Source organism: Leuresthes tenuis, unplaced genomic scaffold, assembly GCF_036924035.1.
Source record: "Leuresthes tenuis unplaced genomic scaffold, fLeuTen1.0.hap1 SCAF_19, whole genome shotgun sequence".
In the NCBI taxonomy this organism is placed as follows: Eukaryota; Metazoa; Chordata; class Actinopteri; order Atheriniformes; family Atherinopsidae; genus Leuresthes; species Leuresthes tenuis.
The window spans coordinates 1,524,239-1,552,195 of record NW_027325373.1 but is presented as its reverse complement, the minus strand read 5'-3'; the positions used below and the strand labels follow the sequence as shown (position 1 = coordinate 1,552,195).

Genomic DNA, 27,957 nt, shown 5'->3' with positions numbered 1-27,957 from the left:
ATTGATGGGGACCAAATCTCTCGCTTTCTATATATATATATATATAAATTCACTATATATTGGAGGGGACATTCTGAGCATATCTGAATATTGAGGGGAGTGTGTTCCCCCCCGATTTATGTGGTAATTTCGGTCTCAAGTTCTTTTATGTGAGACTTAACCTGCAGAAAAGCCTCTTCTTTCTGCTCTTTATGGATCAAGCTGCTCCAGGTGATTCAGGCTGTTTAACATATTTGTTTGTTAATGAGAGAATCTGTTTCCTTCCTCATGGCTCCTCTCATAAGAGTCTGTCTTGAGTTTGAGTGCTGGAAACATGCTTTTGCCAACATTTACACCAGAGCTCAGTCTCCTGAGCAGATCACAGTTTCTTTATTATGCTCTCTGTCACATTTGCTGCATTCTCATTATTTTTGATTTCATACCTGAAACCCCTTCTTTTGCATTCTTACTGGCTGCAGCTCCTGACTAACCAGCTCTTCCTCCAACAACTGCGTGACGTGGAGGACCCAGATGCAGAATTAAAGGATTAAACTTGATGTTTTGACATAAGAAACAAAAGTATCTAAACCAGACTGTGGCTGTGGAAAAACGAGGCAAAACCTGAGCTGAAAAATCCTGAAGAACATGAAATTGAGGTGGTAAGGTGAGGATTTTGCAGGGAAATGTGGGAACCTGGAAAGTAAAATACTGCAGGGAGGTGATGGAGTGCAGCTGTGAAACAAAGACAGGCGACTGGAATTAACCGAATGTGGGAGTAAAATAAACCTAAAACCTGAAAACAAGACATTTCCCAAAAGAAAATGGAAGTGCTTTGTGAAAAAAAGTCTATTGTTGAAGTTCCATCCATCTATTTTCTATTCAAGGTCCATCACAGGGTCACACAGCCATGCACACTCACGTGCACACTCACGTGCACACTCACGTGTCCTTGTAAGGTCCATTTTGAATCGTATTAACCGTACATGCATGTTTTTGGAGGAGAGAACATGCAAACCCCTCGCAGAAAGGCAGCACCGGAGGGGTGTATATGGCAGTCTGGCCCTGATGGACCGGTCACCTTCCCAGGATGCACCCCACCTTTTCCCAGTGGTAGCTGGGATAGACTTTGGCCTCCTGGCAGTTATAGAAAATGGAAATATGACCCACCTTAGTTGAAGAGTTACACTCACAAAATTGAGGTTCTCAGGATTCTTTAATTCATGAATAATTAAATAATAATTAGATTAGACTCTGATTAGAAACACTGTGTTGTGGGAGCAGACGAGGTTGTCATGCTGAGCAGGTGGTGCCACCTCAGACCAGATTAGTTACACACCAGGTGTAAAAGAAACATAAGAACATAAGAAAGATCAGACCAAACCTGACCCAACATGCCCCCCAGCTCCTGGTGCAGGCCATGGTCATCTCCCACCTTGACTACAGCAACGCTCTCCTAACTGGTTTCCTAACTGGTTTCCTAAATGGTTTCCTAACTGGTTTCCTAACTGGTCTCCTAACTGGTCTCCTAACTGGTCTCCTAACTGGTTTCCTAACTGGTTTCCTAACTGGTCTCCTAACTGCTCTCCTAACTGGTCTCCTAACTGGTCTCCTAACTGGTTTCCTAACTGGTCTCCTAACTGGTCTCCTAACTGGTTTCCTAACTGGTCTCCTAACTGGTTTCCTAACTGGTCTCCTAACTGGTCTCCTAACTGGTTTCCTAACTGGTTTCCTAACTGGTCTCCTAACTGCTCTCCTAACTGGTCTCCTAACTGGTCTCCTAACTGGTTTCCTAACTGGTCTCCTAACTGGTCTCCTAACTGGTCTCCTAACTGGTCTCCTAACTGGTTTCCTAACTGGTTTCCTAACTGGTCTCCAGCCTGTGAAACCTCTGCAGATGGTCCAGAACGCGGCGGTGCGTCTGGTCTTGGATCAGCCTAAAAGAACACGTCCCCCCTCTGTTCATTGAGCTCCTCTGGCTGCCCTTAGCCGCCCGCATCAGATCCAAGTCCCTGATGTTAGCTACAAAGAGCTTAATGGAGCGGCTCCATCTACTTGAAGGCTCTTCCAAAGGCTTCTGTCCCAACTGGGTCCCTCCGTTGGTCCCAGGATTGTCGTCTAGCAGCTCCTACACCACGCCTAAGACAATCCAAACTCTGTTCATGTGTCGTCCCACGATGGTGGAATGACCTACCGAGCGCTACCAGAACAGGGGCGTCCCTGTCTATCTTCAAGAAGCTCCTGAAAACCCAGCTCTTCAGAGAGCATCTCCTATCCCAGCACTTACCTTGTACTTCCCTCCCCCCTCTATCTCTGCACTTTATCTTTCTGCACTTCCTTCTATGCCTGCACCCTATCTCTACTCTGTCCCCTCTGACAGAGTCGGACTCCTGGGTTCCTTCTATGGAGCTTATTGTTAGCTTTTTATAAAGCTGTTATATCTTCATTTGTAAGTCGCTTTGGATAAAAGCGTCTGATAAATACAGAAACATAAAAGACTTTACTTGATTCTGTCAGAAACGCAGGGGCAGGAAGGTCGGGCCCAGATGCAGAACTTCAAATTCAAAAGGTTTTATTCCAAAAATCTAAATCACAGCAATGCTGGAGAAAACTAGAAACTAAGGAACTAGAAAATTCACAAAGAGAAAAACTAAACTCTACAAAAAACTTGGAAACAACGAGAGAACTAACACAGAGTAGAAGACAGTGAGGATCTGACAAAGAATGAGAAGACAACAGGAGACTAAATGCTGAGGAGAGGATGATTACTGATCTGAGACACCTGAGGAGAATTAACACGGGAGATGGAGGTGGAACCAGAAACTGAGGGAAACAGGAAATGACCCTGGAACTTATGGAAAGCAAGAATACAAACCAGAAAAACACAAAAACACTCACAGATCCTGACATATTCTTCATCCAGCGCATGTCCAGGCTCAGTTAAAAAGACAGAAAACCACAAAATCCTCTCTGATCAAGCTCCATCTGTGGGATATAACGGCGAATACAGCTTCCACAGTTAATGGCTCAACATGTGGCTGTTTGACAGACTTCGTATGTGCCCAAAAATGTATGAAATTATACCAAATGAGCTCTGGGTGATCCCCTAACACCGTGTTCCTATCAAACTATCCAAATATAGATGAGCAATGGAAATAGGGCCTTGTTTATGAGAACAACTGTGAGAAAAAAAAGGATTTTCTGCAGTGTAACACCTTGTTTTACAAAAGAGTGTGTGTGAAAGCCAGAGGCTCCCAGCAGGTGGGCCTGTCAGTAAGAGTCTACTCACACACAAACAGTGTTTCACACAGTCTCATTCACTCCATCTGTGTCCGTCAGACTCAGTCTGACTAATAGGCTGCTGTCAGGGCATCCGAGCAGGAGAAAGACGGCGAGAGAGTGAGTAAGGCAGGAAAAGGGGGAGGAACTGGGTAAGTGTGGGGCTGTGTTTACTTGATTGATTTCTACCAACAGACCATCACGTGCACACATACGTTGACTGTATACGTGCACCTGATCTGCTCCCTCAAAAGTCCTAAAACCTAAAGTTTTATTAAATTAAATTCAATGCAACCAGCTCAGTTGAACAATATGAATATGTGTGACTCAGCTGCTGCTCGAGGATTTGATCTTGAGGTTTAACAACAATGATGACATCACTTGATCCTGAGGAGCCTCCTGGCGTCTGTCAATGCAGATGGTTATGTTTTTACTTGGTGCAGAGCATATATGCTTCTACCTTCCCCAGCTGCAAAGCTCACCTGTGCATTTTGTGTTGGTGACTCAGCACTTTTTTATGTGTCAGGTCGCCTCCCCCAGCAGTTAAAGACGATGGGACAGACAGAAGTAGCTCACATGTGCACGCTTCAGTTTATTTGAGGACCTGTTTCACATTCACAGACAGTACAGGACATTAGCTAATTAGCACTTTATGCTAACGTGTTGCTACACTCTTACAGCTTCACGAAGTAAAGTCACACAAATGCATTAATAGCTTGCTGTTCTGTAAATATTAGAGTTTAAAGTATTTCCTGACCTCTCAATAAATGAGTATTTTTGTTAAGTTACACTAACCTGAGATGCTAGAAATGAATGGATATAAAACATCCTTTGTTATCCTCCTAAATCTAACATTTAAATCAGTACCCTCATTATATGTCACTGGGGTTTACATCCCAATAAAGAAGTTTATTCCAATCATTTTTCACACTGGCTTTATTTAAGTGGTCGACCCAGGGAAGGATATATGGCCATGTACCCTTATTTACCCTGCACTTAATGTAATATCATTACGTATTGGGCAGCATTATCAGGTGATTTGACTGTGTTGCAGCTTTAGTTCTGCTGTCAAAAGGAACGAGAAAATTCCAAACAAACTACTCTGACTCTTTAACTCCATTTTTCCTGAGGATGTGAGCTCTGGTCTTGGACTTCCTGGCTGTCAGACGCTCACTCGACTCACCTGGTGGCTGCTGTGCACTCAGTGTTTAGGCTCCAGTCTTTGTTGGTTATGAATGTGTGGAACAGCTCTGGCCTTTTACTCTGCTTTCTGAGTCTATGAGCCTGTGAAGATTAGATTTTATCACATTCGTATATTGTGTTTCTTGCTATCATCATGCTAATGCGTCCACTTCCTTTTCCTCCCATCTGTCAGGCCTGAGAGTGCAGATGAAGCTCGGTATCCAGGCTACTTCATGTTTTCTCCCAGTGGAGGTCAGACTTCCATGAACCAGTGTTCAGAGTATGTGATGAACCTCACTCATGTTCCAGTTTATGTTGTGTTCCTGGTGTTTTATGCAACTCTGTCTCATATTACTCAGTTTCCTCGTATTCTTAGAGGTGGTCCTGGATATAAAAGCATCACAAGGTTTTAACATTGTGTGGCTAATATATTAAAAACTACATGAACATGTTGGAACATTATTAAACAAACTACTCTAACTCTTTAACTCCATTTTTCCTGAGGATGTGAGCTCTGGTCTTGGACTTCCTGGCTGTCAGACGCTCACTCGACTCACCTGTTGGCTGCTGTGCACTCAGTGTTTAGGCTCCAGTCTTTGTTGGTTATGAATGTGTGGAACAGCTCTGGCCTTTTACTCTGCTTTCTGAGTCTATGAGCCTCTTATTCAACAGACGTCTCAGCTGTTATGGAGTATTCTGTCGTGTTGGAGCCCTGAGCCACAGCCACCTGAAGCCATTACTGCCACTGCACAAAACCCTTCTCCTGGAAGATCCTTCCTGTGCAGCACCGGACCGCTCAACACTTAGTTTTCTCCTTTTACTGGATACTCACCTTCAGGGACTTTTTATGTTACCTTCCGGAGATCCTGAGTTCTCGGCCCTCTTGGACTTCAGCGCCTTTGAATCATTTGTTTACTTTACCTTTGTGACGTCGGTTGATTTTGTAGGTTTTAGTTTTTGGTCATGTCTCCATAGTTTCCTGAGTTTCTCTCGCTTTGCCTCATTTAGCTTCACTCACCTGTGCTTTCCCTCTCAGCTGCACTCCATCACTAATCAGCTCCCTTCAGTATTTGCTGCCCAGTCACATTGTCAGATCCTCACCGTCTTTCATGTTTTCAGGCAGTTTGTTCCATCTCATAGTCACAGTTAGTGATGGGATGATGCTACCTCCTGGAGTGTATTGACACACTACACAAACTGTGTCGGCACTGTATTGAAACTGTGTCGGTCACTCAATAGTGCCCCCTTCAGGTGTTCTGGAATCATTGCAGGTAAATGAAATAAGAAGATGGACCAGGTAAAATGCGGCAAATCCAACATGAGCCTGCGAAACATTTAATCACCAGTCCTTTATTTAAGATATAATCTCATTATTGTATAACTTCATTCGCTCAATTTGTGAGTCAAGTTGTCCATGAGAAGAGTTCAAAATAGGCTTCAAACCTTGTTGATGTAAATGCTAAACTGAGTTGGTTTGTAAAATATAGCAAATTTGTATTAAAATTCAGAGTTCAACTTTTTATCTTATGTGTGGAAGTTTGTTAACGTAAGTGTTAAAGCATAAAAAATAAAACAAATTACATATAGATTCATTTATGCATTTTTATTGAGGAACAACCGTTTTTGTCTCTGGAAAAAACTCTTTCACAGGGTGCAGATGAAGAGGGTGAACACAACATTTTCAGTGCAAGTTGATGAAGGTTTGGATAACAACAAACTCCATCCAACAAACCCACAACATGTTGACACAGTTTGCTTTCTTATAAACACAATTTGGCGCAGTCACATTCAAGCGATACCGTTCCTGTATCGGTCACGTGATTTTTTCTTAAAGTGATACACGCACCAATACGGGGTTTCACTCTTGGGCTCTCGACACAGAGCTGACGCACCAGTGTCGTTCGTCCCATCTCATAGCCACAGTTAAGGTTTTCTGGCTCAGCCCCACCTTTTGTTTGTTCCTTTTGCCACTTTGTATTTAAATAAATCAAGTTTTACTTTAAAATATCTGCTTATATCCTGGCTCCACCTCCAAGCCACACCACAGCAGCCAAAGCTAAACTTACCTGACAACCTTCTGTCTCCGCTCATCTCTGGGTCCAACCTCTTAAAGCCTGTACATGTGTCATCTGGCTGATATTGTGCTTTATATATCAGGAGATACTATAAAATGCATTTACAGCTGGAAGCACAAGCAGTTAGTCCTAAGTTTCAGCTTTATTTTTTACAGTTCACTTAAATATTTAAAGAACTGTGAGGAAGTTCAGCTGCAGACACGAAATCTTATTGACCTTATGTCAAATGCATATTGAAAAAGATCTCAATGAAACATCTTTAAAAAGTGTCTTTTTTCAAGCTGTTCAGTTAAAATGAGTATTTCTGCATGATATCTGGAGGAAGGAAATGTCTCTGAAACAGGGAAAATAATCCTCAACACAAACTGAACATTTTTCAGGTGATTTTTAGACATAAAATTCCTCTGTCTGACATTCAGGATTATCCAGACGTTACTTAATAACCTTAAATGAAAGCTTCACCCGTTGAACCTCACTGGCATGCTGTCCTGTTGCCATAACAACCTATATTACTGCAATTTTCTCATGCAAAACCCCCGAGAGGAAAGGGGCAACCTGGGTACCCCCCCACACACAGACACTGTACAGCTTGTATTATCATTCATTCGTACTTTGGATCAGCACACATATCGGTGACATTCTTCCTGTTTGGACTCAAAAAGCCACAGAAAATTGCGGAATTCGTCTTCCAAACTGAATCTAATCCCAGTCTGTGTCAGGAACTGATCAGAAACGCCAATGTTGAGGATTTTGTTAAGAAAGATCAGCGAGAAAACTGGACGACTTGAGTTCTGAATGCTCACAACTCTATGAAAGCATAAATATTGCACCCCGTCTTTAGTTATTTGATATAAACTAACCCAAAGAGTGAAGAAATAAGACCACAGTGACTAATTCTACAGGGATTAATGGTCAGAAGCAGCCAGGTGCTGCTGATAAAAAACCCTTAACTAATTGATCATCAGCAAGTTTTAATCCAACTCTGTAAAAGCTGAAGATTTTGCTGGTCTGGAGCATTCAGGTGTGTGTTTGCATAATTCAGCATCAGCAACAGCCAATGAAATCCTCAGCATCCGAACATGTAAAATACCCTTTTCTGATTGGCTGCCAGCCCTCTGGAAGAGAACAGGTGCATTATCTTTAAATAACTGTCACAGAGCTCTACTTAGTTACATTATTTTTCATTTATTATGTTGAGGATTAAGTTTCTACGCTTAATTTAAAAAATTTCTGAGAAGATTATTAATATTATATCAAATTCAGGTTTCTAAAGAAAAACAGGAAGTGAACAAAGCTGCTAAACTCAGAAAGAATTGAAACCACAACCCTTTCCACATATTGTTAGCTTAGCCACGCATTTGATCCGTGCTTCGAAATAGCGTCTCGGAATCAGCCGAGAGAAAAGTGCTTTGTTGCTTAAAGGCACATCAGCAGTGGATCAGCTTAATCCCACCTGTCGCCTCTTTAGTTTCACGGTTTCAACGCACATCAATGAGCATCAGTTCCAGCAGGAAAACCTGATGTGAAGATCAGATTTTATCACATTCGTATATTGTGTTTCTTGCTATCATCATGCTAATGCGTCCACTTCCTTTTCCTCCCATCTGTCAGGCCTGAGAGTGCAGATGAAGCTCGGTATCCAGGCTACTTTATGTTTTCTCAGACTTCCATGAACCGGTGTTCAGAGTATGTGATGAACCTCACTCATGTTCCAGTTTATGTTGTGTTCCTGGTATTTTATGCAACTCTGTCTCATATTACTCAGTTTCCTCGTATTCTTAGAGGTGGTCCTGGATATAAAAGCATCAAAGCTCCATCCAAAGCAGGAAGTTTAACTGCTTCGAGGACAACAACTTAAACTACCACTAAGCCCCGCCCCCTCCTGCTCTTGATTTTTCTCAGGGTCAGACTGTCCATTTCCTATGAAAGTCCTGCACATGGCCTGCTGACCCTGGAGGTTCTGCTGCCTCAGAGATACCAGCCCTGAAATTAACAACCTGCCCTCACTCTTCTCCTTTATCCCTTCTGTTTCTATCATTTCTTTCACCTCCTCTTTGTCTCATTTCTTTATTCCTCTGACTGTTCTCCTGGCTCCCATCTCTCACCCCCCCCCCCCTTTTATTCTTCCTCAGCCACAAACAGAAAGGCTCTCATTTGATTCTTTGGTGTCAGATGTTTAATATCTGACACCAAAGACAACTAAAATGATCAATATCAGTCTGATTCACGTGCCTGCTGGTTATCTCCCTTTTAACCAGCTGACAGAGCCTTTGTAAGCCTGTGGAAAACCATTTAAGCATTTAATCCATATCCTTGATACCAGGCATTGGTTTCCTTCACTAGTTGAACCTTTGGTTGGATATTCTGTCCAACGAGTTGAACAAAAACCTGTAATTGGGACTCTTTTTCAGCAACTAGTGGCACTTTTGTTGAACTATTTCCAACACATTTTGATGCCAGAAGCTACATAAGTAGCAGCAGAATCCAAACTGGTCTGGTTTTAAACTCTGGACTAAACTAGTGACACTCAGCTAACAAGTTAGCTGCAAAAGCTAATCTTAAAAAACAAGTTGCCCAGTTTGGCAGCTATTCACCTCACTAGTTTTGTATTAGTTAACCATTGAGAGCCAAAATCTTCACCAGTTAACCAGATGTTCCTCTCGAAGGTGCTCTTTCCATACAGTCATGTTGCCAAGCAACCTCATTAGTGCATTAAACAGCTGTTACTTTGCAGTTTCACCTGCTGTCAACAACCCAAGATCAGGTAATATGTCTTAAAGAAATACAAAAATGTCTCACTTTCAACATTTGATATGGTTTCCATGTCTTACTGTGACTTAATTATTGGTTTATGGGATTTATAAATCGTTACATTCTGCTTTTACTTACATTTCACACTGCATCTCAACCTTTTTGAGATTAGGATGGTATTTCTTGACATTTCAAAAGTATGAGAAATGAACATCGATTTTCAATGACATTTTAGTCTTATATAACTCTAGAGATGACTTATATTTAGGGAGACGCGGTATTAACATCGTGCTTGAGCCTATATGGCTTTTCTTCACAGGTTCTTCCTCCCATAAAGAAAAGTTTTGGGCTGACTGGTGGAATATGATTGTTTCTCTGTAGAAGACCTGTGATAATCAGGTGATTCACTATGACTAAAAGCAAGACTTCCCATGTTAAAGCAGGTCTAGAATGTGGATGGATGGATGGATGGAAGATGGATGGATGGATGATTGATGGATGGATGGATGATTGATTGATTGATGGATGGATGATTGATGGATGGATGGATGATTGATTGATTGATGGATGATGGATGGATGGATGGATGGATGGATGGATGGATGGATGGATGATGGATGGATGGATGGATGTTGGATGGATGGATGATGGATGGATTGATGGATGGATGATGGATGGATGGATGGATGATGGATGGATGATGGATGGATGGATGGATGGATGGATGGATGGATGGATTGATGGATGGATGGATGGATGGATGGATGGATGGATGGATGATTGATTGATTGATTGATTGATGGATGGATGGATGGATGATTGATGGATGATGGATGGATGATGGATGATTGATGGATGATTGATTGATTGATGGATGATTGATTGATTGATGGATGATGGATGGATGGATGATGGATGGATGGATGGATGATGGATGGATGGATGATGGATGGATGGATGATGGATGGATTGATGGATGGATGGATGGAAGATGGATGGATGATGGATGATGGATGGATGGATGGATGTTGGATGATTGATGGATGGATGGATGGATGGATGGATGATTGATGGATGATTGATTGATGGATGGATGGATGGATGGATGATTGATGGATGGATGGATGATTGATTGATTGATGGATGATGGATGGATGGATGATTGATTGATGGATGATTGATGGATGATGGACAGACGGATGGATGGATGGATGGATGGATGATGGATGGATGATGGATGGATAGTTTTGGGCTCCATCCTTTTTACAGTTAGCAGGACGTCTCCCAGCACCGAAATGCTGCTTGTAAAGAGCATAAAAACGTAGTCACATGTGTCGAAGAGCTGCTGTAAACTTCTTTAGTTCCAGATGAACTGTGGCAGTTCAAATGCACTTCACTTTATTCAGCTTTCCTGGAACCAATCTCTTCATCCCCGACTCGTATCCCGTCTCTGTCTGCTGCAACAAACTCATGCACAGAGGTCAGGGAATCTCTGCAGAATTACCATCATTTAAACTGCTTCACCTCTATGTGAAGCACTTAAAATCTACCATTTGAATACAAGCTTTAGCTTCTCAGAGCAGCCGCTCTCAAATGAATGATTTACTTGTTAAATGATGCAGATACTACTTCCCTGATATAAACACATAAATGATTCCCTTTGCTGTCTGGGATGAGTTACGCATCCAGTGCTCTGCCTCTCCGTCTTTCCTCTTCTTCTCTCTGCAGTTAAACACCAATATTTCCTGTAATCGCTGATCTCTCGTCCTGCTCTCATAAAACATCTGTGAGGTTTAGTTTGGTTCTTACTGCCATCCGGGGACATTTCAGTGGACTGAACTGTGAACGTTCACATCTGAGTTGAGACTAACTGTAAAAGTCTGTAAAAGTTTTAAATCATCAGCATTAAATCCTAGTTTAATGCATTCATTTTTGTCAGTTCATACCATCATTTAAACTCCCCAAACCCAAACTTGCATCTTGTTTTAGACCCAAGTCTATGCATGGATGGACATGACTTCATGACTCCTGGAAGCTTCTGTAATATATTGAGAGTTTTAAAAAGTGAGTAAAGTTGCTTTCAGCGTGACGATTGTCATGAATTAAGTGTTTTGTGGTTATACTTTTTTTTATTGCAGAAAAAACCCAGTCTCACTGTCACGAGTGTGATCCACTACTTGCTATATTTTGGTTCTGTTATGCATTGTGTATTTGGTTTAAGTTGCGTGTTTATTTATATTTTGTTTTTGTTACAGTTGTGTTTACTATGATTTGAGTTCTTGCATGTATTGTCTTTTTCTGTTAACAAGTAAGTGGATCTACCTGTTGGGTGACTGCGGCGCCGGCCAATCAGGTGCTGGCACTGGCGCCTGGATTGTTTTTATGGAGGCCAAGTAGCCGGAACATGAAGAGGGAAAAAGATACGGACGTGGACAAGCGAGAGGCAGCGGAGGCGGCAGGAGGGACGAGGGACTCCTGGCCAGAGACGCCGGAGCAGTGCATCGGTAGCTGTTGGGACGCAGTGGCCGAAAGCTGAGTCCCTGATGTACAACGCACTGTTAGCTGTAGGGTCAGGCCCACTCTGGAGGAGAGCGAGTGACCCTCCTGTCCGCATAGTTGTCTGCCGCCCATGTTCTTTGTTTTTTTTAGGTCCACGTCCGTAGCTGGGAGCACCGGGGAGCCGACTAACCAGGAGCCGGGATTGGCTGGAGTGACAAGGACAGTGGTCGTGGCGCATGGACTACAATTTTAGAAAAGTTCTTAATTGTGTTTTAATTTTAATAGAGGGATCCCAGTTCTTTTTAAGGACATTGGTTCTTTTAATAAATGTAGTTTTTAATTGTGCATCTAGGCTGTGGCTCGTCAGTACCGCTCACACTCCTAGTTATAAGGAAGAACTATAATCGGTGGAGAGGGGTGGTCGGTAGTTCGTCGTGGATAATTGCAAGGAAAAGACCACCCCGTCCCCCCCGTGACATCACCATAAACTGTGGAAGATGAGGTTTTATCCGCACATCCAACAGGAAGTCAAGTCACAATCCAGGCTTAAAAGCTCTTATATGACAATAATTTGACTGGCAGCAGTTTTAGGGTCATTTTATGGGATCAGTGAGTAGCAAACCATGTTGGACATGATGATGCAGCATTTTCTAACCCCAATAATACACTTTTTAACATATAAACCTAACTCATACAATACAATCTTTACATTCTGCTGTGTTGCCCATGAGCTAATTGTACATCTTTTACACAAGTGTGTGTTTATCCAGACGTTCTCCATCTTTGCTGCTTAAAAAAAAGGATATGGGAGCCAATGGCTCCTTATCATGACAAATGTCTCAAAACTCTGATATGTTATCATATATTATGGCAACAATATGATTTCCCTTGAAGGATTTATGATGTATTTTCCCAGTCCCAGTAGAGTGCCTGTGTAGAAATCCCTCCGTTAGCTCTCCTATAGCTGCAAGTAGCCACATAACAGCAGCTATGAGCTAACAGAGCTATAGCACACGTTCATTCATTCATTCTTCTTAAAGTATTGGTGAAATAAAGACAGATAATGCCTTATTTAGAGGCTGCATCCTCTAAGCCCCGTTCACTCCGTTATATGGATCTCCAGTTATCTAAATATCTTCTGAAGGACGCCGACTTTCACCAAACTGTTCTCAGTGAGCAGATGAACGTATTTCATGCCAGAAATAAGGTTTAAAAATACCAACTCCAAAAGGCACCTGAAAGACTCCAAAAGGCACCTGAAAGACTCCAAAAAGCACCTGAAGGACTCCAAAAGGCACCTGAAGGACTCCAAAAGGCACCTGAAAGACTCCAAAAGGCACCTGAAAGAATCCAAAAGGCACCTGAAGGACTCCAAAAGGCACCTGGAGGACTCCAAAAGGCACCTGAAAGACTCCAAAAGGCACCTGAAAGACTCCAAAAGGCACCTGAAAGACTCCAAAAGGCACCTGAAGGACTCCAAAAGGCACCTGAAAGACTCCAAAAGGCACCTGAAAGACTCCAAAAGGCACCTGAAAGACTCCAAAAGGCACCTGAAGGACTCCAAAAGGCACCTGAAAGACTCCAAAAGGCACCTGAAAGACTCCAAAAGGCACCTGAAAGACTCCAAAAGGCACCTGAAAGACTCCAAAAGGCACCTGAAAGACTCCAAAAGGCACCTGAAAGACTCCAAAAGGCACCTGAAGGACTCCAAAAGGCACCTGAAAGACTCCAAAAGGCACCTGAAAGACTCCAAAAGGCACCTGAAAGACTCCAAAAGGCACCTGAAAGACTCCAAAAGGCACCTGAAAGACTCCAAAAGGCACCTGAAGGACTCCAAAAGGCACCTGAAAGACTCCAAAAGGCACCTGAAAGACTCCAAAAGGCACCTGAAAGACTCCAAAAGGCACCTGAAAAACTCCAAAAGGCACCTGAAGGACTCCAAAAGGCAAAAAGGCCAAAAGGCACCCGAAAGACTCCAAAAGGCACCTGAAAGACTCCAAAAGGCACCTGAAAAACTCCAAAAGGCACCTGAAAGACTCCAAAAGGCACCTGAAGGACTCCAAAAGGCACCTGAAAGACTCCAAAAGGCACCTGAAAGACTCCAAAAAGCACCTGAAAGACTCCAAAAGGCACCCGAAAGACTCCAAAAGGCACCTGAAAGACTCCAAAAGGCACCTGAAGGACTCCAAAAGGCACCTGAAGGACTCCAAAAGGCACCTGAAAGACTCCAAAAGGCACCCGAAAGACTCCAAAAGGCACCTGAAAGACTCCAAAAGGCACCTGAAGGACTCCAAAAGGCACCTGAAGGACTCCAAAAGGCACCTGAAAGACTCCAAAAGGCACCTGAAGGACTCCAAAAGGCACCTGAAAGATTCCAAAAGGCACCTGAAGGACTCCAAAAGGCACCTGAAAGACTCCAAAAGGCACCTGAAAGACTCCAAAAGGCACCTGAAAGACTCCAAAAGGCACCTGAAGGACTCCAAAAGACACCTGAAGGAGTCCAAAAGGCACCTGAAAGACTCCAAAAGGCACCTGAAAGACTCCAAAAGGCACCTGAAAGACTCCAAAAGGCACCTGAAAGACTCCAAAAAGCACTTGAAAGATTCCAAAAGGCACCTGAAGGACTCCAAAAGGCACCTGAAGGACTCCAAAAGGCACCTGAAGGACTCCAAAAGGCACCTGAAAGATTCCAAAAGGCACCTGAAAGACTCCAAAAAGCACTTGAAAGACTCGAAAAGGGACCTGAAAGACTCCAAAAGGCACCTGAAGGACTCCAAAAGGCACCTGAAAGATTCCAAAAGGCACCTGAAGGACTCCAAAAGGCACCTGAAGGACTCCAAAAGGCACCTGAAGGACTCCAAAAGGCACCTGAAAGACTCCAAAAGGCACCTGAAAGACTCCAAAAGGCACCTGAAGGACTCCAAAAGGCACCTGAAAGACTCCAAAAGGCACCTGAAAGACTCCAAAAGGCACCTGAAAGACTCCAAAAGGCACCTGAAGGACTCCAAAAGGCACCTGAAGGAGTCCAAAAGGCACCTGAAAGACTCCAAACGGCACACGTTCATTCATTCATTCTTCTTAAAGTATTGGTGAAATAAAGACAGATAATGCCTTATTTAGAGGCTGCATCCTCTAAGCCCCGTTCACTCCGTTATATGGATCTCCAGTTATCTAAATATCTTCTGAAGGACGCCGACTTTCACCAAACTGTTCTCGGTGAGTAGATGAACGTATTTCATGCCAGAAATAAGGTTTAAAAATACCGGAGTTCCCCTTTAATTCATTCATTCATGACAAATAAATCGGTAGATGGCATCTTTAGCTTTTTATAACAGCAATGTGCTGATGCTGTGGAGAGTAAAAGGTTTACCCCAGAGCAGAAAGGGTTTGGATTGCTGGTAAAGGATTAGTTTTGAGGCAGTCCGTGTGCCAAAAATGCAGAAATGCTGGTCCAGAGCATGAAAAGGACAAAGTGACTGAGAAGTTCTGAATGGCACTACAAAAAGAGACCAAACAAGTCGACCCAAACCTGCTTCTGCAGACACAGTTTTCCAGAAGCCTCTTCCATAAAACAAGCTAAGAAAAGCCAACATGTGACTGAATCAGTCAGGCAACAGCTGCCATATGTCTATTCAGATCAGTCAAAGCAATTCAACTGCAGTCTGAAAGTGTCTGAACTATTTCACTCAGAGGGCTGATGTCAAGCAGCCAAAAGGTTTCAGTCAGAATTTGTTTTTTTTAAGTAAACCTGTAGGTTTTTAACTCGATGTTCAGAGGGTCCAGTTTCATGAGGTCTTTTTGTTTTTCCTGCATCTGTCAGAAAGAGTTATGTTGCCGGCGCTGAGCAGGAACACAGCCAGGACATTTCATCCTGCTGTGCAGCAGGAGCTGGAAGTGAGCAACGGTGTGTCAGTGATTAAGGGAGCAGAGAAGGAACAGCGTCTGAATCCAAGCCCCCTGGGAAGCAGAGGCTGCTTAAAAAGGATGACATATATACTTGCATATTCTTTCCCAAAGTCTTTGTGCTCCCAGGTTTTGTCTATTCAGGCCCCTGTGAGTGTGACCGGTTTATGCTACAGTCGAGGTTAGAATTAGAGCTGAACTGGAAGGATATATTTTCACAGGTGGTTGAGTTGTTTAACAGGTTGAATTGTTATTCGGTAGTCATGAAAAATCCAGTTTGTCAGTATGTCGACTGCCAAAAAAAGGCGATGAGCCTCCTTTCATTGCTGATCAGAATGAAATTTTGCACGAAGCTGTTGAACAATACAAAGCAGCCACAGCAGGATTTGAGGCCCAGAAGCTTCCCTGCGACTCCTCTGCATTATATCAGCTCAAAGAATGATAAGAAACGGTCAATAATTGTCTGACTTCTTCATTTCAGCAGCAGTTTCCTTTTTCGCTGTTGCAGTAATCCTGCGGCCTAACTCTAATCCTCAGAGTGAAACCGTGCCTACAGTGTTTAAACTGATTGTTTGAACTTTCTCTTTTCTATTCAATGCACCTGCATGTGTTGGAACAACTGGAGAAGGATAAAGAGAACTGGCAAAGGTAAGAAATGAACTGCATGCTTTCCCACTCGAGAAGCTTGAGTGCAAGTTAGCTGCAGACAGTTAGCTGCAGACAGTTAGCTGCAGACAGTTAGCTGCAGACGGTTAGCTGCAGACGGTTAGCTGCAGACGGTTAGCTGCAGACGGTTAGCTGCAGACGGTTAGCTGCAGGCGGTTAGCTGCAGACAGTTAGCTGCAGACAATAAGCTGTAGACGGTTAGCTGCAGGCGGTTAGCTGCAGACAGTTAGCTGCAGACAGTAAGCTGCAGACAGTTAACTGCAGACAGTTAGCTGCAGAGTTAGCTGTAGACAGTTAACTGCTGCAGACAGTTAGCTGCAAGCGGTTAGCTGCAGACAGTTAGCTGCAGACTGTTAGCTGCAGACGGTTAACTGTAGACAGTTAGCTGCTGCAGACAGTTAACTGCAGACAGTTAGCTGCAGACAGTTAACTGCAGACAGTGAAGGTTAGACCTGAGTCTGGATTGTTGTTTATTTTATAGAAGAGAGAAACTGGGAGCATTGGAGATAAGGGCAAGGCCCAGCTGCTCCTGGCCACACCTCTGGGGATGACCGTGATGGCAGAGGACCTGTGAAACCAAATGCCCGGCGTCTTCCACCAGCCAGGAAACAGTGACATGTGGTCTAATGTACTTTAGACAGGGTGCCGATTCAAAATGCTCCTCAACTCTGGGGAAAAAGCGCTGCCTTTTATTCAGAAGCAGCCTCCCGAGTCCCTCCTTTGTGACCGACCTTTAGAAATCCCTCCACAGCGCTGGATGCTGTTAGGGAGAACTCTGGGTCCTCAGTGTGAACCATGTTACCATTCAGCCGTTATCATCTGTACTGTGGGTGCTTCATACACCATCAAAATATAACAAGCACAACAGTGTTCAAGTATCAACACAGAGCGTTAAGACAGCAATTTCTCATCAGTTTAACCTAATTAAGGTCATATTCGGAACTGGAATTAATATCTATCAAATTAAGCAATGCGGAGCATTATCGAGACACGTATATGAGGGCTGGGTTTTGTTAAGAATCTCACGATTCGATTCGATATCAATTCTTTAGGTCACGATTCGATTCAATATCAATTCTTTAGGTCACGATTTGATTCGATATCAATTCTTTAGGTCACGATTCGATTCAATATCAATTCTTTAGGCCACGATTCGATTCAATATCAATTCTTTAGGTCACGATTCGATTCAATATCAATTCTTCTGACCCCGATTCCCCTTGGTCCCTCATGTGTTTAAATAGTCTGAGTTTCCCTTGTCTTGTGCCAGTATGTCTCTTTTTGAGCCACATTACCAGCTTCTTGTCTTGTCTCCATGATCCCACGAGCCTGCAGCGAGCGACTCTCCTGCAGTGCACCTTGTTTTGTAATTTATCCTTGTTCCATAGCCTTAGTTTATTTATTGTAACGGTAAGTTTCATAGCTTTGTTTTTCCTCCGTTTCTAGGAGTGATTTTTCGTTGTTATTATTCCTAGTCGCCTCCGTTAAAGGAGAGCTTTTAGTTATCGCTAAAGTTTCATAGAGCCTCGGTTTTTGTAAAGAGTGCGCCTTTGTTTTATTCCGCCTCATTTTGAGAGTCTTTGCTTTGTTAAGTTTTCCTCCCAGTTTGGAGAGATTTTATGTTTAACTTTCATAGCTGCGCTCCACCTAAGATATGGAGGAGAGCGCTTAGGATTTATTTAGCCTGTTTCTTTTGCGCTGCCGGGAGATCGCCCTGCAGTGCCGTGATCTGCTGTTTGTTTATTTAAATAAAACCCTCTTGAAACCACACGACCCTGCGTCCTGAGTCCCTCTGGTAACTGACACACCAGGCTGTGGCACAGACATGTCACACCGGCACATGGGAATGTGTTGTGGGCGTGAGCCATTAATGGAATATGCTCTGTAATATGGAAATGTCCTCATATATATGCAACTCATGTAAGATTGCTGCTGTGCATGTAAACACAGCCGATGACATCTCAGTTTAAATGACCCTGCTTTGTTGTTATTCAATTTTACCGACATTAAATTTGATCAGTTGACTCCGAAATTAATTAATTTCGTCTTTGCCAAGCTGAGAAAATACGTACTGTAGAAATTCACAGGTGTATCTAACACCTGCACATCTCTTCCATCACTGTTTACGATGTTTTCAACCTCTCCACAGGCTGCCTCTCTTTCTCTCCGCCTCCGACCCGATCAGGCTTTCCTCTCACTGAGCAGATTAATTGATCCAGCAGCCTTCATTCGGCCACTTGATTAATTGCGTTCTCGGCCGGTGTTTCAGGTTTGAAATGAGATAGTGAGCGTGGAGAGCAAGCGAGTGCATTTTGATGAAGAACAGGCTGAAAACACAAAGTGCAGCAAGTGAATGGAGTTCAGGAACTCTATTATGACCGTGATTACGGCTCTATATGACCAAATGTTTCTGAATGGAACCACCAGAGACGGCAGCTGGAGATGCCATGAGAAGAAGAAGAGTGACTCATGAATAATACATGATGGCACAATAATTGTCACAACAAATTTGCTCCAAAATCTGAGTGATTTAATAACAGGAAGTGTAAATCAGATAAACTTGACATTAGATCCACATTTTGCAGTATTTCTCTGTCCATGCACTTAAGCTGGACTTTGTCCATACAGCCATTTTCTGTACACCCTTAATCCAATTTAGGGTTGCTGGAGCCTATTCCAGCTCCCATTGGGCAAGAGGTTGCCAGTCCGTCCCAGGGCCACATAAGACACACAAGCATATACTCACAGATGGGGGAAGCCGGAGAACCCGGAGAGAACAACAGCAGGCACACGCCACACAGAAAGAACCAGCTGGGATTTCAACCTGGAACCCTTTTGGTATGAGGCAACAGCAGGCACTATGCCTTAGAAAAGTATTAAAACCCTTTGGTGTGAAAAAAGAATGATGGATGGATGGATGCAGGGATGGATGATGGATGGATGGATGCAGGGATGGATGGATGGATGGATGATGGATGGATGGATGGATGGAGGGATGATGGATGGATGGATGCAGGGATGGATGATGGATGGATGGATGCAGGGATGGATGATGGATGGATGGATGCAGGGATGGATGGATGGATGGATGATGGATGGATGGATGCAGGGATGGATGATGGATGGATGGTGAATGGAGGGATGGATTGGATGGATGGATGGATGGATGGATGCAGGGATGGATGGAGGGATGGATGCAGGGATGGATGGAGGGACGGACGGATGGATGGATGGAAGGATGGTGGATGGATGGATGGATGGATGCAGGGATGGATTGGATGGATGGATGGATGGATGGATGGATGGTGGATGGATGGATGGATGGATGCAGGGATGGATTGGATGGATGGATGGATGGATGGAAGGATGGTGGATGGATGGATGGATGGATGCAGGGATGTATGGTGAATGGAAGGATGGATGCAGGGATGGATGGAGGGATGGATTGGATGGATGGATGGATGGTGGATGGATGGATGGATGGATGGATGCAGGGATGGATTTGATGGATGGATGGAAGGATGGTGGATGGATGGATGGATGGATGCAGGGATGGATGGAGGGATGGATTGGATGGATGGATGGATGGTGGAGGGATGGCTGGAAGGATGGATGCAGGGATGGATGGATGGATGGATGGATGCAGGGATGGATTGGATGGAAGGGATGGATGGATGCAGGGATGGATGGATGGATGGATGGAGGGATGGATGGATGGATGGATGGATGCAGGGATGGATTGGATGGAAGGGATGGATGGATGCAGGGATGGATGGATGGATGGATGGAGGGATGGATGGATGGAGGGATGGATGGAAAGATGGATGCAGGGATGGATGGATGGATGGATGGATGCAGGGATGGATTGGATGGAAGGGATGGATGGATGCAGGGATGGATGGATGGATGGATGGAGGGATGGATGGATGGAGGGATGGATGGAAAGATGGATGCAGGGATGGATGGATGGATGGATGGATGCAGGGATGGATTGGATGGATGGATGGATGGATGGATGGAAGGATGGATGGATGGATGCAGAGATAGATAGATAGATAGATATCAATATGTTTTAATAGTTTTGACACTTAAACGTCCAAAATCTGCCATCATTTTTGTATTTTAGAAACTGTTTTTTTCTTTAAAGGTCGGCCCACTCAAAGCTTCAATCCTCCAAAATCCACGAGAATCAGCTCCAAGAAAGGATTGTATCGACATGAGCCGCTAACTTCCAACAAAATCAATACGATTTTACATGAGTTCAGCTCTCAGGAGGTCTTTTATCTTTGTCTGATGTGGGTCTGAGAAGAAATTTTCTGTTCCATTAAGAGGGTCTTTGAGGACTAGGTTGTGTTTCGTTAGATTCAAAGTCCCTTAAAGAGTTTTATCAGTCAGATCAAAAGAAAACTCAAACAGTTGGTTGCCTCCACCTTTCTTCCTGTATTGGATCATGGCGACACCTCTGTGCCGTGGCAGTTTGCCTCCACTGGCTGCACGTCTCTCTCACATTGGCACACTTTATATATTCAGCCATTTTAGGCCTACTCCCCCAATATTTAACATTTTTAATATCTAAAAACCTTGGGAATAACCTGGAATCAAACCCTTCTTGCTGCTGCTTTACATGAAAGCCCCATTTAACTTTATTGCTCTGATCGCACTGTATTTGTATTTGTTTTGTTGTTGTTGTTTGTCTTGTTTGTTTTAACCCTCGAAACTTAATGTCTTGGTCAGCTCTATATGTCTTGGCCATCATCGACGCCCGCCGCTGCAGCTCATTCACTCCGTTAAGGACGTCCATCGTACTCGAAGTGGTCGTCATCCCAGGAGACGAGTGTGTAGAAACCCTCTATAAGCCCCCCGATAGCCGCCAATAACAACAACACAGCAGCAGAGGGATTTCTACACAGGCACTCCACTGGGACCACTTCATCCACACGCCCCCCTGCAGCACAGTTTATTCACTCCGTGCTCTGTGACAGTCGGCTAACTTCACACAGAGTTTGCTGCTGATAGTTTTGTGCAACATGGCAGGATATTTATCAGATTTTGACGACAACTTTGAGTAAGATGGACGTTCTTACCAGAGTGAATAAACTGTGCTGCAGGGGGGCGTGTGGATGAAGTGGTCCCAGTAGAGTGCCTGTGTAGAAATGCCTCCGTTAGCTCTCCTATAGCTGCAAGTAGCCACATAACAGCAGCTATGAGCTAACAGAGCTATGAGCTAACAGAGCTATGAGCTAACAGCAGCTATGAGCTAACAGAGCTATAGCACACGTTCATTCATTCATTCTTCTTAAAGTATTGGTGAAATAAAGACAGATAATGCCTTATTTAGAGGCTGCATCCTCTAAGCCCCGTTCACTCCGTTATATGGATCTCCAGTTATCTAAATATCTTCTGAAGGACGCCGACTTTCACCAAACTGTTCTCAGTGAGCAGAAGAACGTATTTCATGCCAGAAATAAGGTTTAAAAACACCGGAGTTCCCCTTTAACATTTGACAAAGGAGTACAGAAGTGAAGGAAACCAAAATGAAGACCAGAAGTCAGAATATAGACAGAAAGAAAAAGTAATAGGAGCAGTCATAAGGTTGGACTCCCCTTCCTCTGATGTCTCAACACTATTAATGACCCTGCTTTATAGTATGAGGATTTCATCTTGTTGCTGTTTCAGCCATGAAGCCGTTATGTGACAGACTGGACTCTCTCATCTCATATATGGATCTCGAGTTATCTAAATATCTTCCGAAGGACGCCGACTTTCACCAAACTGTTCTCGGGGAGTTCCCCTTTAACTGATCTCTGTTTGATCAAAGAACACAGACTTTGCTCGTCCTCAGAAATGCTGCGATTGCTAAACCGTAAAGTGACGGTAAAATCAAACCAAGCTGGATCATTTAAAGTGAGCAGGAGTGAGAATGTTTTAGGTGACCCCAGGCTTTGTGTATCAGTGAGTCTTAAATGGAATCAGGAAAAGATTGTTGTGGCATGAGCAGGACCAAATGTGAACCTGAGCCAAAAGGGGGCAAAGCTTTCCATTTACAAGTCAGTCTGAGTGCAACCTTCCCCAACTTCACTATCTTCTGGTTGGGACCCAATTAATGGGAATTCGATCAACAAACCTTTACCTGTAGAGTATCTAAGTTCACCTCAGGAGACAGGAAGCATCCAACGGGGACCTGGTGTCTCTAAAATGTATTTTGCTTCAGTTTTGCTGTTAAACATCAGATTTTATATCACTTTCTTGGATAGGCAGAGAAACCCTGCCATTGACCTGTTGTGCCAAAGGTTATTGACATTTTAATGGCCTCTCTGACATCTCACATCTCTAAGATCAGCTGATCAGCTCTTTGCTATTCCCAAAACGAGGTTGAAGCTCTAAGGGGATCAGGCTCGCAGCGCCAACCTTTAAACAGGTTGTTTATTAGGCCGGCCTCTTCCCTGCCTGTTTTTAAATCTCATTTCAAGATGCATCTGTTTTCTCTGGCATCTGACATGGCTACATGGGCTGTGGGTTGCTGTTTTGAACCTGGAGATGTTGTGTCGCAGATACAAAAACACGCCCATCCCCCAAACCCTGACTGCATGTGTGTGTGAGGTGTGTAGAAATGTCTAAAGTGCAGTTTAAACTGGGGACTGTGCACGACCCTGCAGTCCATGCATGGATGCGCCTCCCAAAATCCTATGAATGAGTGTGAGATATGTAAGTGGAGCCGGGGGAGGAGTGTGAAGATGTGAGGGGAAAATAGAGACCGAGAGAAAATAAACCAACAAAGCTAACAGGGTGCACACACACCACAAAACAAATACAACAGAAACAGACGTTCACCAGTGCTCCAATTATGCTCAACATCCAGTTGCTTGGTGTAAAAGACTCTCAGATGTACTGAGAAACGGAAAAACATCTGAAGGTTTTTCACTCTTTGTCTGAGAGTTGCATTCTGCACATGGATTTTAACCGTCAGAATTTCACAAATGCTTCAAAAAATATGAATCAGAGTCACTCACACTAAGGAAAGCTCAGAGGGTGCCTTTACTTTGGTTTTTCTATGTTAAATGTCAGTTCTGAATCTCAAACATAATTATGAGTTTAATCCTCCGCCAGCTTTCCTTTCTTTTAGTCGCCCTTAACCCACATCAGTTTGTGCAAGAGCACCACCTGAGCTTGACCTAAACAGGTTGCACAACACTGATAAACGCTGTCAAGGTTCAAAAACAAGGACCCAGATTCAGTTTAGTTAAATCTCTCTGTTTCTATGTGCTTGGATGTTGAAACTGGAAAACATCCAAAAGGATTAGGTAATAAAACAACATTACCAGCTGAGCATGTGGAGTATAAAGGTAAGATAAAGCAGCAGCGGCGAAAAGATTCAGTCCAGCGGGGAAGACAGAATGAAGAGTCTGGTGTTCCTGCTGTTGGTGGCTGCGGCCAGCGCTAAAGTCTTTGAACGCTGCGAGTGGGCTCGAGTGCTGAAGAGTAATGGAATGGACGGCTACCGTGGCTACAGCCTGGCCAATTGTGAGTACCAGCCTGTCAGCCTGCATGCTGGCATGAACATATTCCAGCCGGAGCAGAGTTGTCAGCCATTTATAATGTAGAAATTATCATTTTAGTGTCATATATTCAAGATAGCATTGCTTTTAAGAACCATATCGTCGACGCATGTCCTCCATACCAGTGGTTCCCAACTGGTCTGGCTTCAGAAAAATTCCCTTTAACACTCAAGTGGCTGCATTTTAATTCAAAATCAAAAAGTGCACCGAGGTCGTTCCCCCCTTATTCCTCAATATAAGAAAATCTATATTTTATGTAGTCAGTGTCGTACCTGAGTTTAGCCACGGTCACTCTCATATGAAAACAAACCTTCCTTCTATCTGTGAAATGGCGGGAGTCGATGAGCATTACAGGGTATCGTCGCCACCTACTGTTTAGGAGTGGGATAGCATAGTGGTAAGATTGCCATCTTTCATATGGGAGATCTGGGTTCAAATCCCCTGCATCAAAGGTACTACCTCCAGTAGGGGTCCTCAGGCAAGATCCCCTTATCCTACATGCCTACCTGTAAGTCGCTTTGGTTAAAAGCCAAATGCATAAACATAACAGGAGTGTGAATAGCATGCATTCTGAGCCCTTCAAAATTAAAGCATGGTCATTTTCCTGAAATTCTTTTTTACCAGTCAGAGTCTGGCGACCCACTGAAAACGGGTCCCACCAGTTGGGAACCACTGCTCTATACCACTTGTTCATAGAGCCCCACATTTCAAAGAATGTATGGATCATCTTCTATCACAAAGCAAAGACTAAGCTGGCAAAAATTAATGTTGAGCCACTTTTCAAAGACATAGATTACCCAAGATTGGTCATGTCCTGAAAACCCTGTCTGCACTGTTTTTCTGCAGGGGTTTGTCTAACTTATCACGAGTCTCGTTTCAACACCAAAGCCACCAACCGCAACACAGATAGATCCACTGACTACGGCATCTTCCAGATCAACAGCCGCTGGTGGTGCAACGACGGCCAAACCCAAACATCCAATGCATGCAACATCAGGTGCAGCGGTCAGTGAGCCTTTATCTACAGTTTCCTCTCTGTTTTCTACATTTTTTAGGTTCTCATGCATGTTTTTGCACCCTCTAAGATTACTGGGTGCTATGAGAGTTTCTTATATTTTCTTCCACTACTTCACAGGGAGATTTTACATTCCTTATCATAAAATGAGAGAAGATATGAGTTGATATAAATGTTTAATCAGTGGACTCATTTCTGTGGTTGTGGCCCAAAATTGGATCTGCAGGCACATGTCGCTGTTTCTTGTTTTTCTATCAAATATCATAAATGAAATACATAACCATGGTCCTCAGCCGGAAAAGGGTGGAACGCTCTCTCCGGGTCGGGAATGAGATCCTTCCCCAAGTGGAGGAGTTAAAGTATCTCAGGGTCTTGTTCACAGTGAGGGACGAATGGAGCGTGAGATTGACGGCGGATCGGTGCAGCGTCTGCAGTGTTGCTGCACCGACCTGTTGTTGTGAAGAAGGAGCTGAGCCAGAAGGCGAAGCTCTCTATTTACTGGTCAATCTACGTTCCCATCCTCAACTATGGTCCCGAGCTGTGGATAGAGACCGAAAGAACGAGATCGCGAATACAAGCGGCCGAAAATGGGCTTCCTCCGCAGGGTGTCTGGGCCTCCCTTAGAGATAGGGTGAGAAGCTCAGTCACCCAGGAGGGGCTCGGAGTAGAACCGCTGCTCCTCCGCATCAAAGGAGTCAGATGAGGTGGCATCTGGTTAGGATGCCTCCTGGACGCCTCCCTGGGGAGGTGTTCTGGGCCCGTCCCACTGGAAGGAGACCCGGGGAAGACCCAGGACACGATGGAGAGACTATGGCCTGGGAACGCCTCGGGGTCCCCCCGGAGGAGCTGGAGGAAGTGGCCGGGGACAGGGAGGCCTGGGTTTCTCTGTTAAAGCTGCTGCCCCCCCGACCCTCGGATAAGGAGCAGATGATGGATGGAAATACATAAATGCACAATTAACAAAATGTCCATTAATTTGTCCTTTTTCGTGCAGATCTTCTGTCTGATAATGTCGGGGCAGCGATCAACTGTGCCAAACGCGTTGTCAGGGATCCAAGCGGCATTGAAGCCTGGTAAGACAAAGTCATGTGACATACAGATGAGGACGGCGTTGTGCTCGCTGCCCCAACCTTTAGAAGTCAGTGATGTCATTTTGTCTGGTTTCAGGGTGGCCTGGCGCGTTCACTGCAAAAATCGGGACGTGAGCTCCTACATTGCTGGATGTGGTGTTTAATCATCATGAATCAGGACAGCGTCACTGATACAATAAAATCTTCCCCATTTATAGTCAAATGGTAATTGAGTCAGATTATTTTTTTCTGTCAATGTAGTTTATGTTTACTGTTCAAGATTGAGGAGAACCAGACCGTGAGGAAATGTGTTAAACAGTCTCCCCCAGAGGTTATGGAATATTCACCCAGGCGTTTGCACGTGTTGCAGATCAGGAAAAAGCAAATAAACCACCGGGGGAAGCGGGATTTAAAACCACCAAATCGGTTCCAGGGCTGGTTAAGGGCTTAGTTTGGAACCGGGTTTTATGTTTATGCATTTAGGCCCCTTTCTATGATGCTTCACATCATTCTCCTCCATTTGTTGGACTAACTTCAGTTTACTTTGAGATGAAAACTCACTGGAAGTATTTATTCATGTTTTTATGCACTTAGCAGACGCTTTTATCCAAAGCGACTTACAGGTAGGCAGATAGGGTAAGGGGGCCTTGCCTAAGGACCCCTATTGGAGGTAGTACCTTTCATGCCAGGGATTTGAACCCAGGTCACCAACATGAAAGGTGGCAATCTTAACACTACACTATCCAGTCCCTGGGTTTTCTAGTTCCACTGACAAAGAACTGGCTCTGGGCCAGAAAAAACGGTTCCAGAGTAGCTGGGCTAGAGGAAATAAGAGGAATTACTTATGTCAGCGGGGGGGGGGGATTAAGATGTTAAGACCAACAACAATAGCAAGACCACGAGAGGGCTCACATTTACAGCTGTGGTAGATATGAGCGGCGACCTCAAAATCGCCAGTAGCCAGCAGGGACGTAACGCCGGCTAACGTTAGCTCATAGCAAAAGCTAACATAACCATCTCACATTCAGTGTAAGTAAGAGTCAAAACGTCATTAGGTTATTTCTCCCAAAACCTGTCGATCAACACAAACATATTGGATCTGCCGTGTTCTGATCCCAGTGAAGCAGCGTAAAGCCAGAAGCAGCAGCTGTCATCCATTAGTTGTTGTTGCTGCTTCTTCTTCCCTGTGCTGCTGTTGCTTCGATGTTTGCGAATATTTGTGAATCTTTTATTCTATTTCTTTGAGTGGACACTAAATGGTCTGAACTCTAAAAGTTTTAGGGTATTAATAACTATTGAACCGGGAGTTTAAATCCCATTTAAACCAAACAAAGCTCAGTCCAAAACTCGGGAAAGAAAGCTGGTCCTTCAGCAGACAGCAGCAGCAGAGGGAATATAAGCTGCTGTTGCTCATTTGCTTTCCCATTGAATACCGTCTGGCTGTTTGCTTTGATGGAACCAATCAGATGTGACATCATGAAATAACAAGCACAAAATATAATTACAGAAACAGACACATCCATGCTCATGTTTATACTGGTTTGATGGATTCTTTAACCCTTAACCCCACTCTTTAAGCTGCTCTAATGAATTTTCTAACATCAACAGCAAATCTAAAGACTTTGTGTGGTTCATAGTGACGTGTGTAGATAATTATTCTGTGCATCTTTCTTCTGTGTTAGGGTAAATATTTCCCAAAAATCACCAGTATGCTGTTCGTTATTTTGAGGATCCCTTTCCAGGTCTCCCCAAAAACTTCTTTCCTCCAAAAAAAGGTTTAAAATTAGTCCAAAACCCAAACTTCATCCTGGCGAGATCCACAGTGGCGCCACATAAAACCTGTCTTTGGTGCACTGCTGAGCTGACCACTGAGGACCTTAAATGCTGCATAAATGTGTCTGCATCCATTCTCCAGTCTGCCTCAGTGGGCTGAACACAATTAACTCAGGTTTTCACTCCAAATACCATCAACTGAGACACTAAAC

At 43.9% G+C, this 27,957-nt stretch overlaps 1 protein-coding gene across 1 annotated transcript; it reads left to right on the top strand.

The window, feature by feature from the left end:
* The first annotated feature begins 23,678 nt into the window (after nucleotides 1–23,678).
* On the top strand, nucleotides 23,679–26,195 carry LOC140277548 (lysozyme C-like). The gene is made up of 4 exons (XM_072372614.1): nucleotides 23,679–23,852; nucleotides 24,734–24,892; nucleotides 25,897–25,975; nucleotides 26,070–26,195. Exons 1-4 carry the CDS (start codon nucleotides 23,726–23,728, stop codon nucleotides 26,134–26,136), a joined length of 432 nt encoding a protein of 143 aa, XP_072228715.1. The 5' UTR covers nucleotides 23,679–23,725; the 3' UTR covers nucleotides 26,137–26,195.
* Nucleotides 26,196–27,957: the final 1,762 nt, after the last annotated feature.

What these genes read in the sequence shown, in the direction of transcription:
- LOC140277548 (XM_072372614.1), top strand. Translation starts at nt 23,726, where the DNA reads ATGAAGAGTCTGGTGTTCCTGCTGTTGGTGGCTGCGGCCAGCGCTAAA. An exon ending in ATGCAACATCAGGTGCAGCG is followed by an intron (nt 24,893 to 25,896) that starts GTCAGTGAGCCT and finishes TTTTTCGTGCAG; the next exon opens with ATCTTCTGTCTGATAATGTC. An exon ending in CCAAGCGGCATTGAAGCCTG is followed by an intron (nt 25,976 to 26,069) that starts GTAAGACAAAGT and finishes GTCTGGTTTCAG; the next exon opens with GGTGGCCTGGCGCGTTCACT.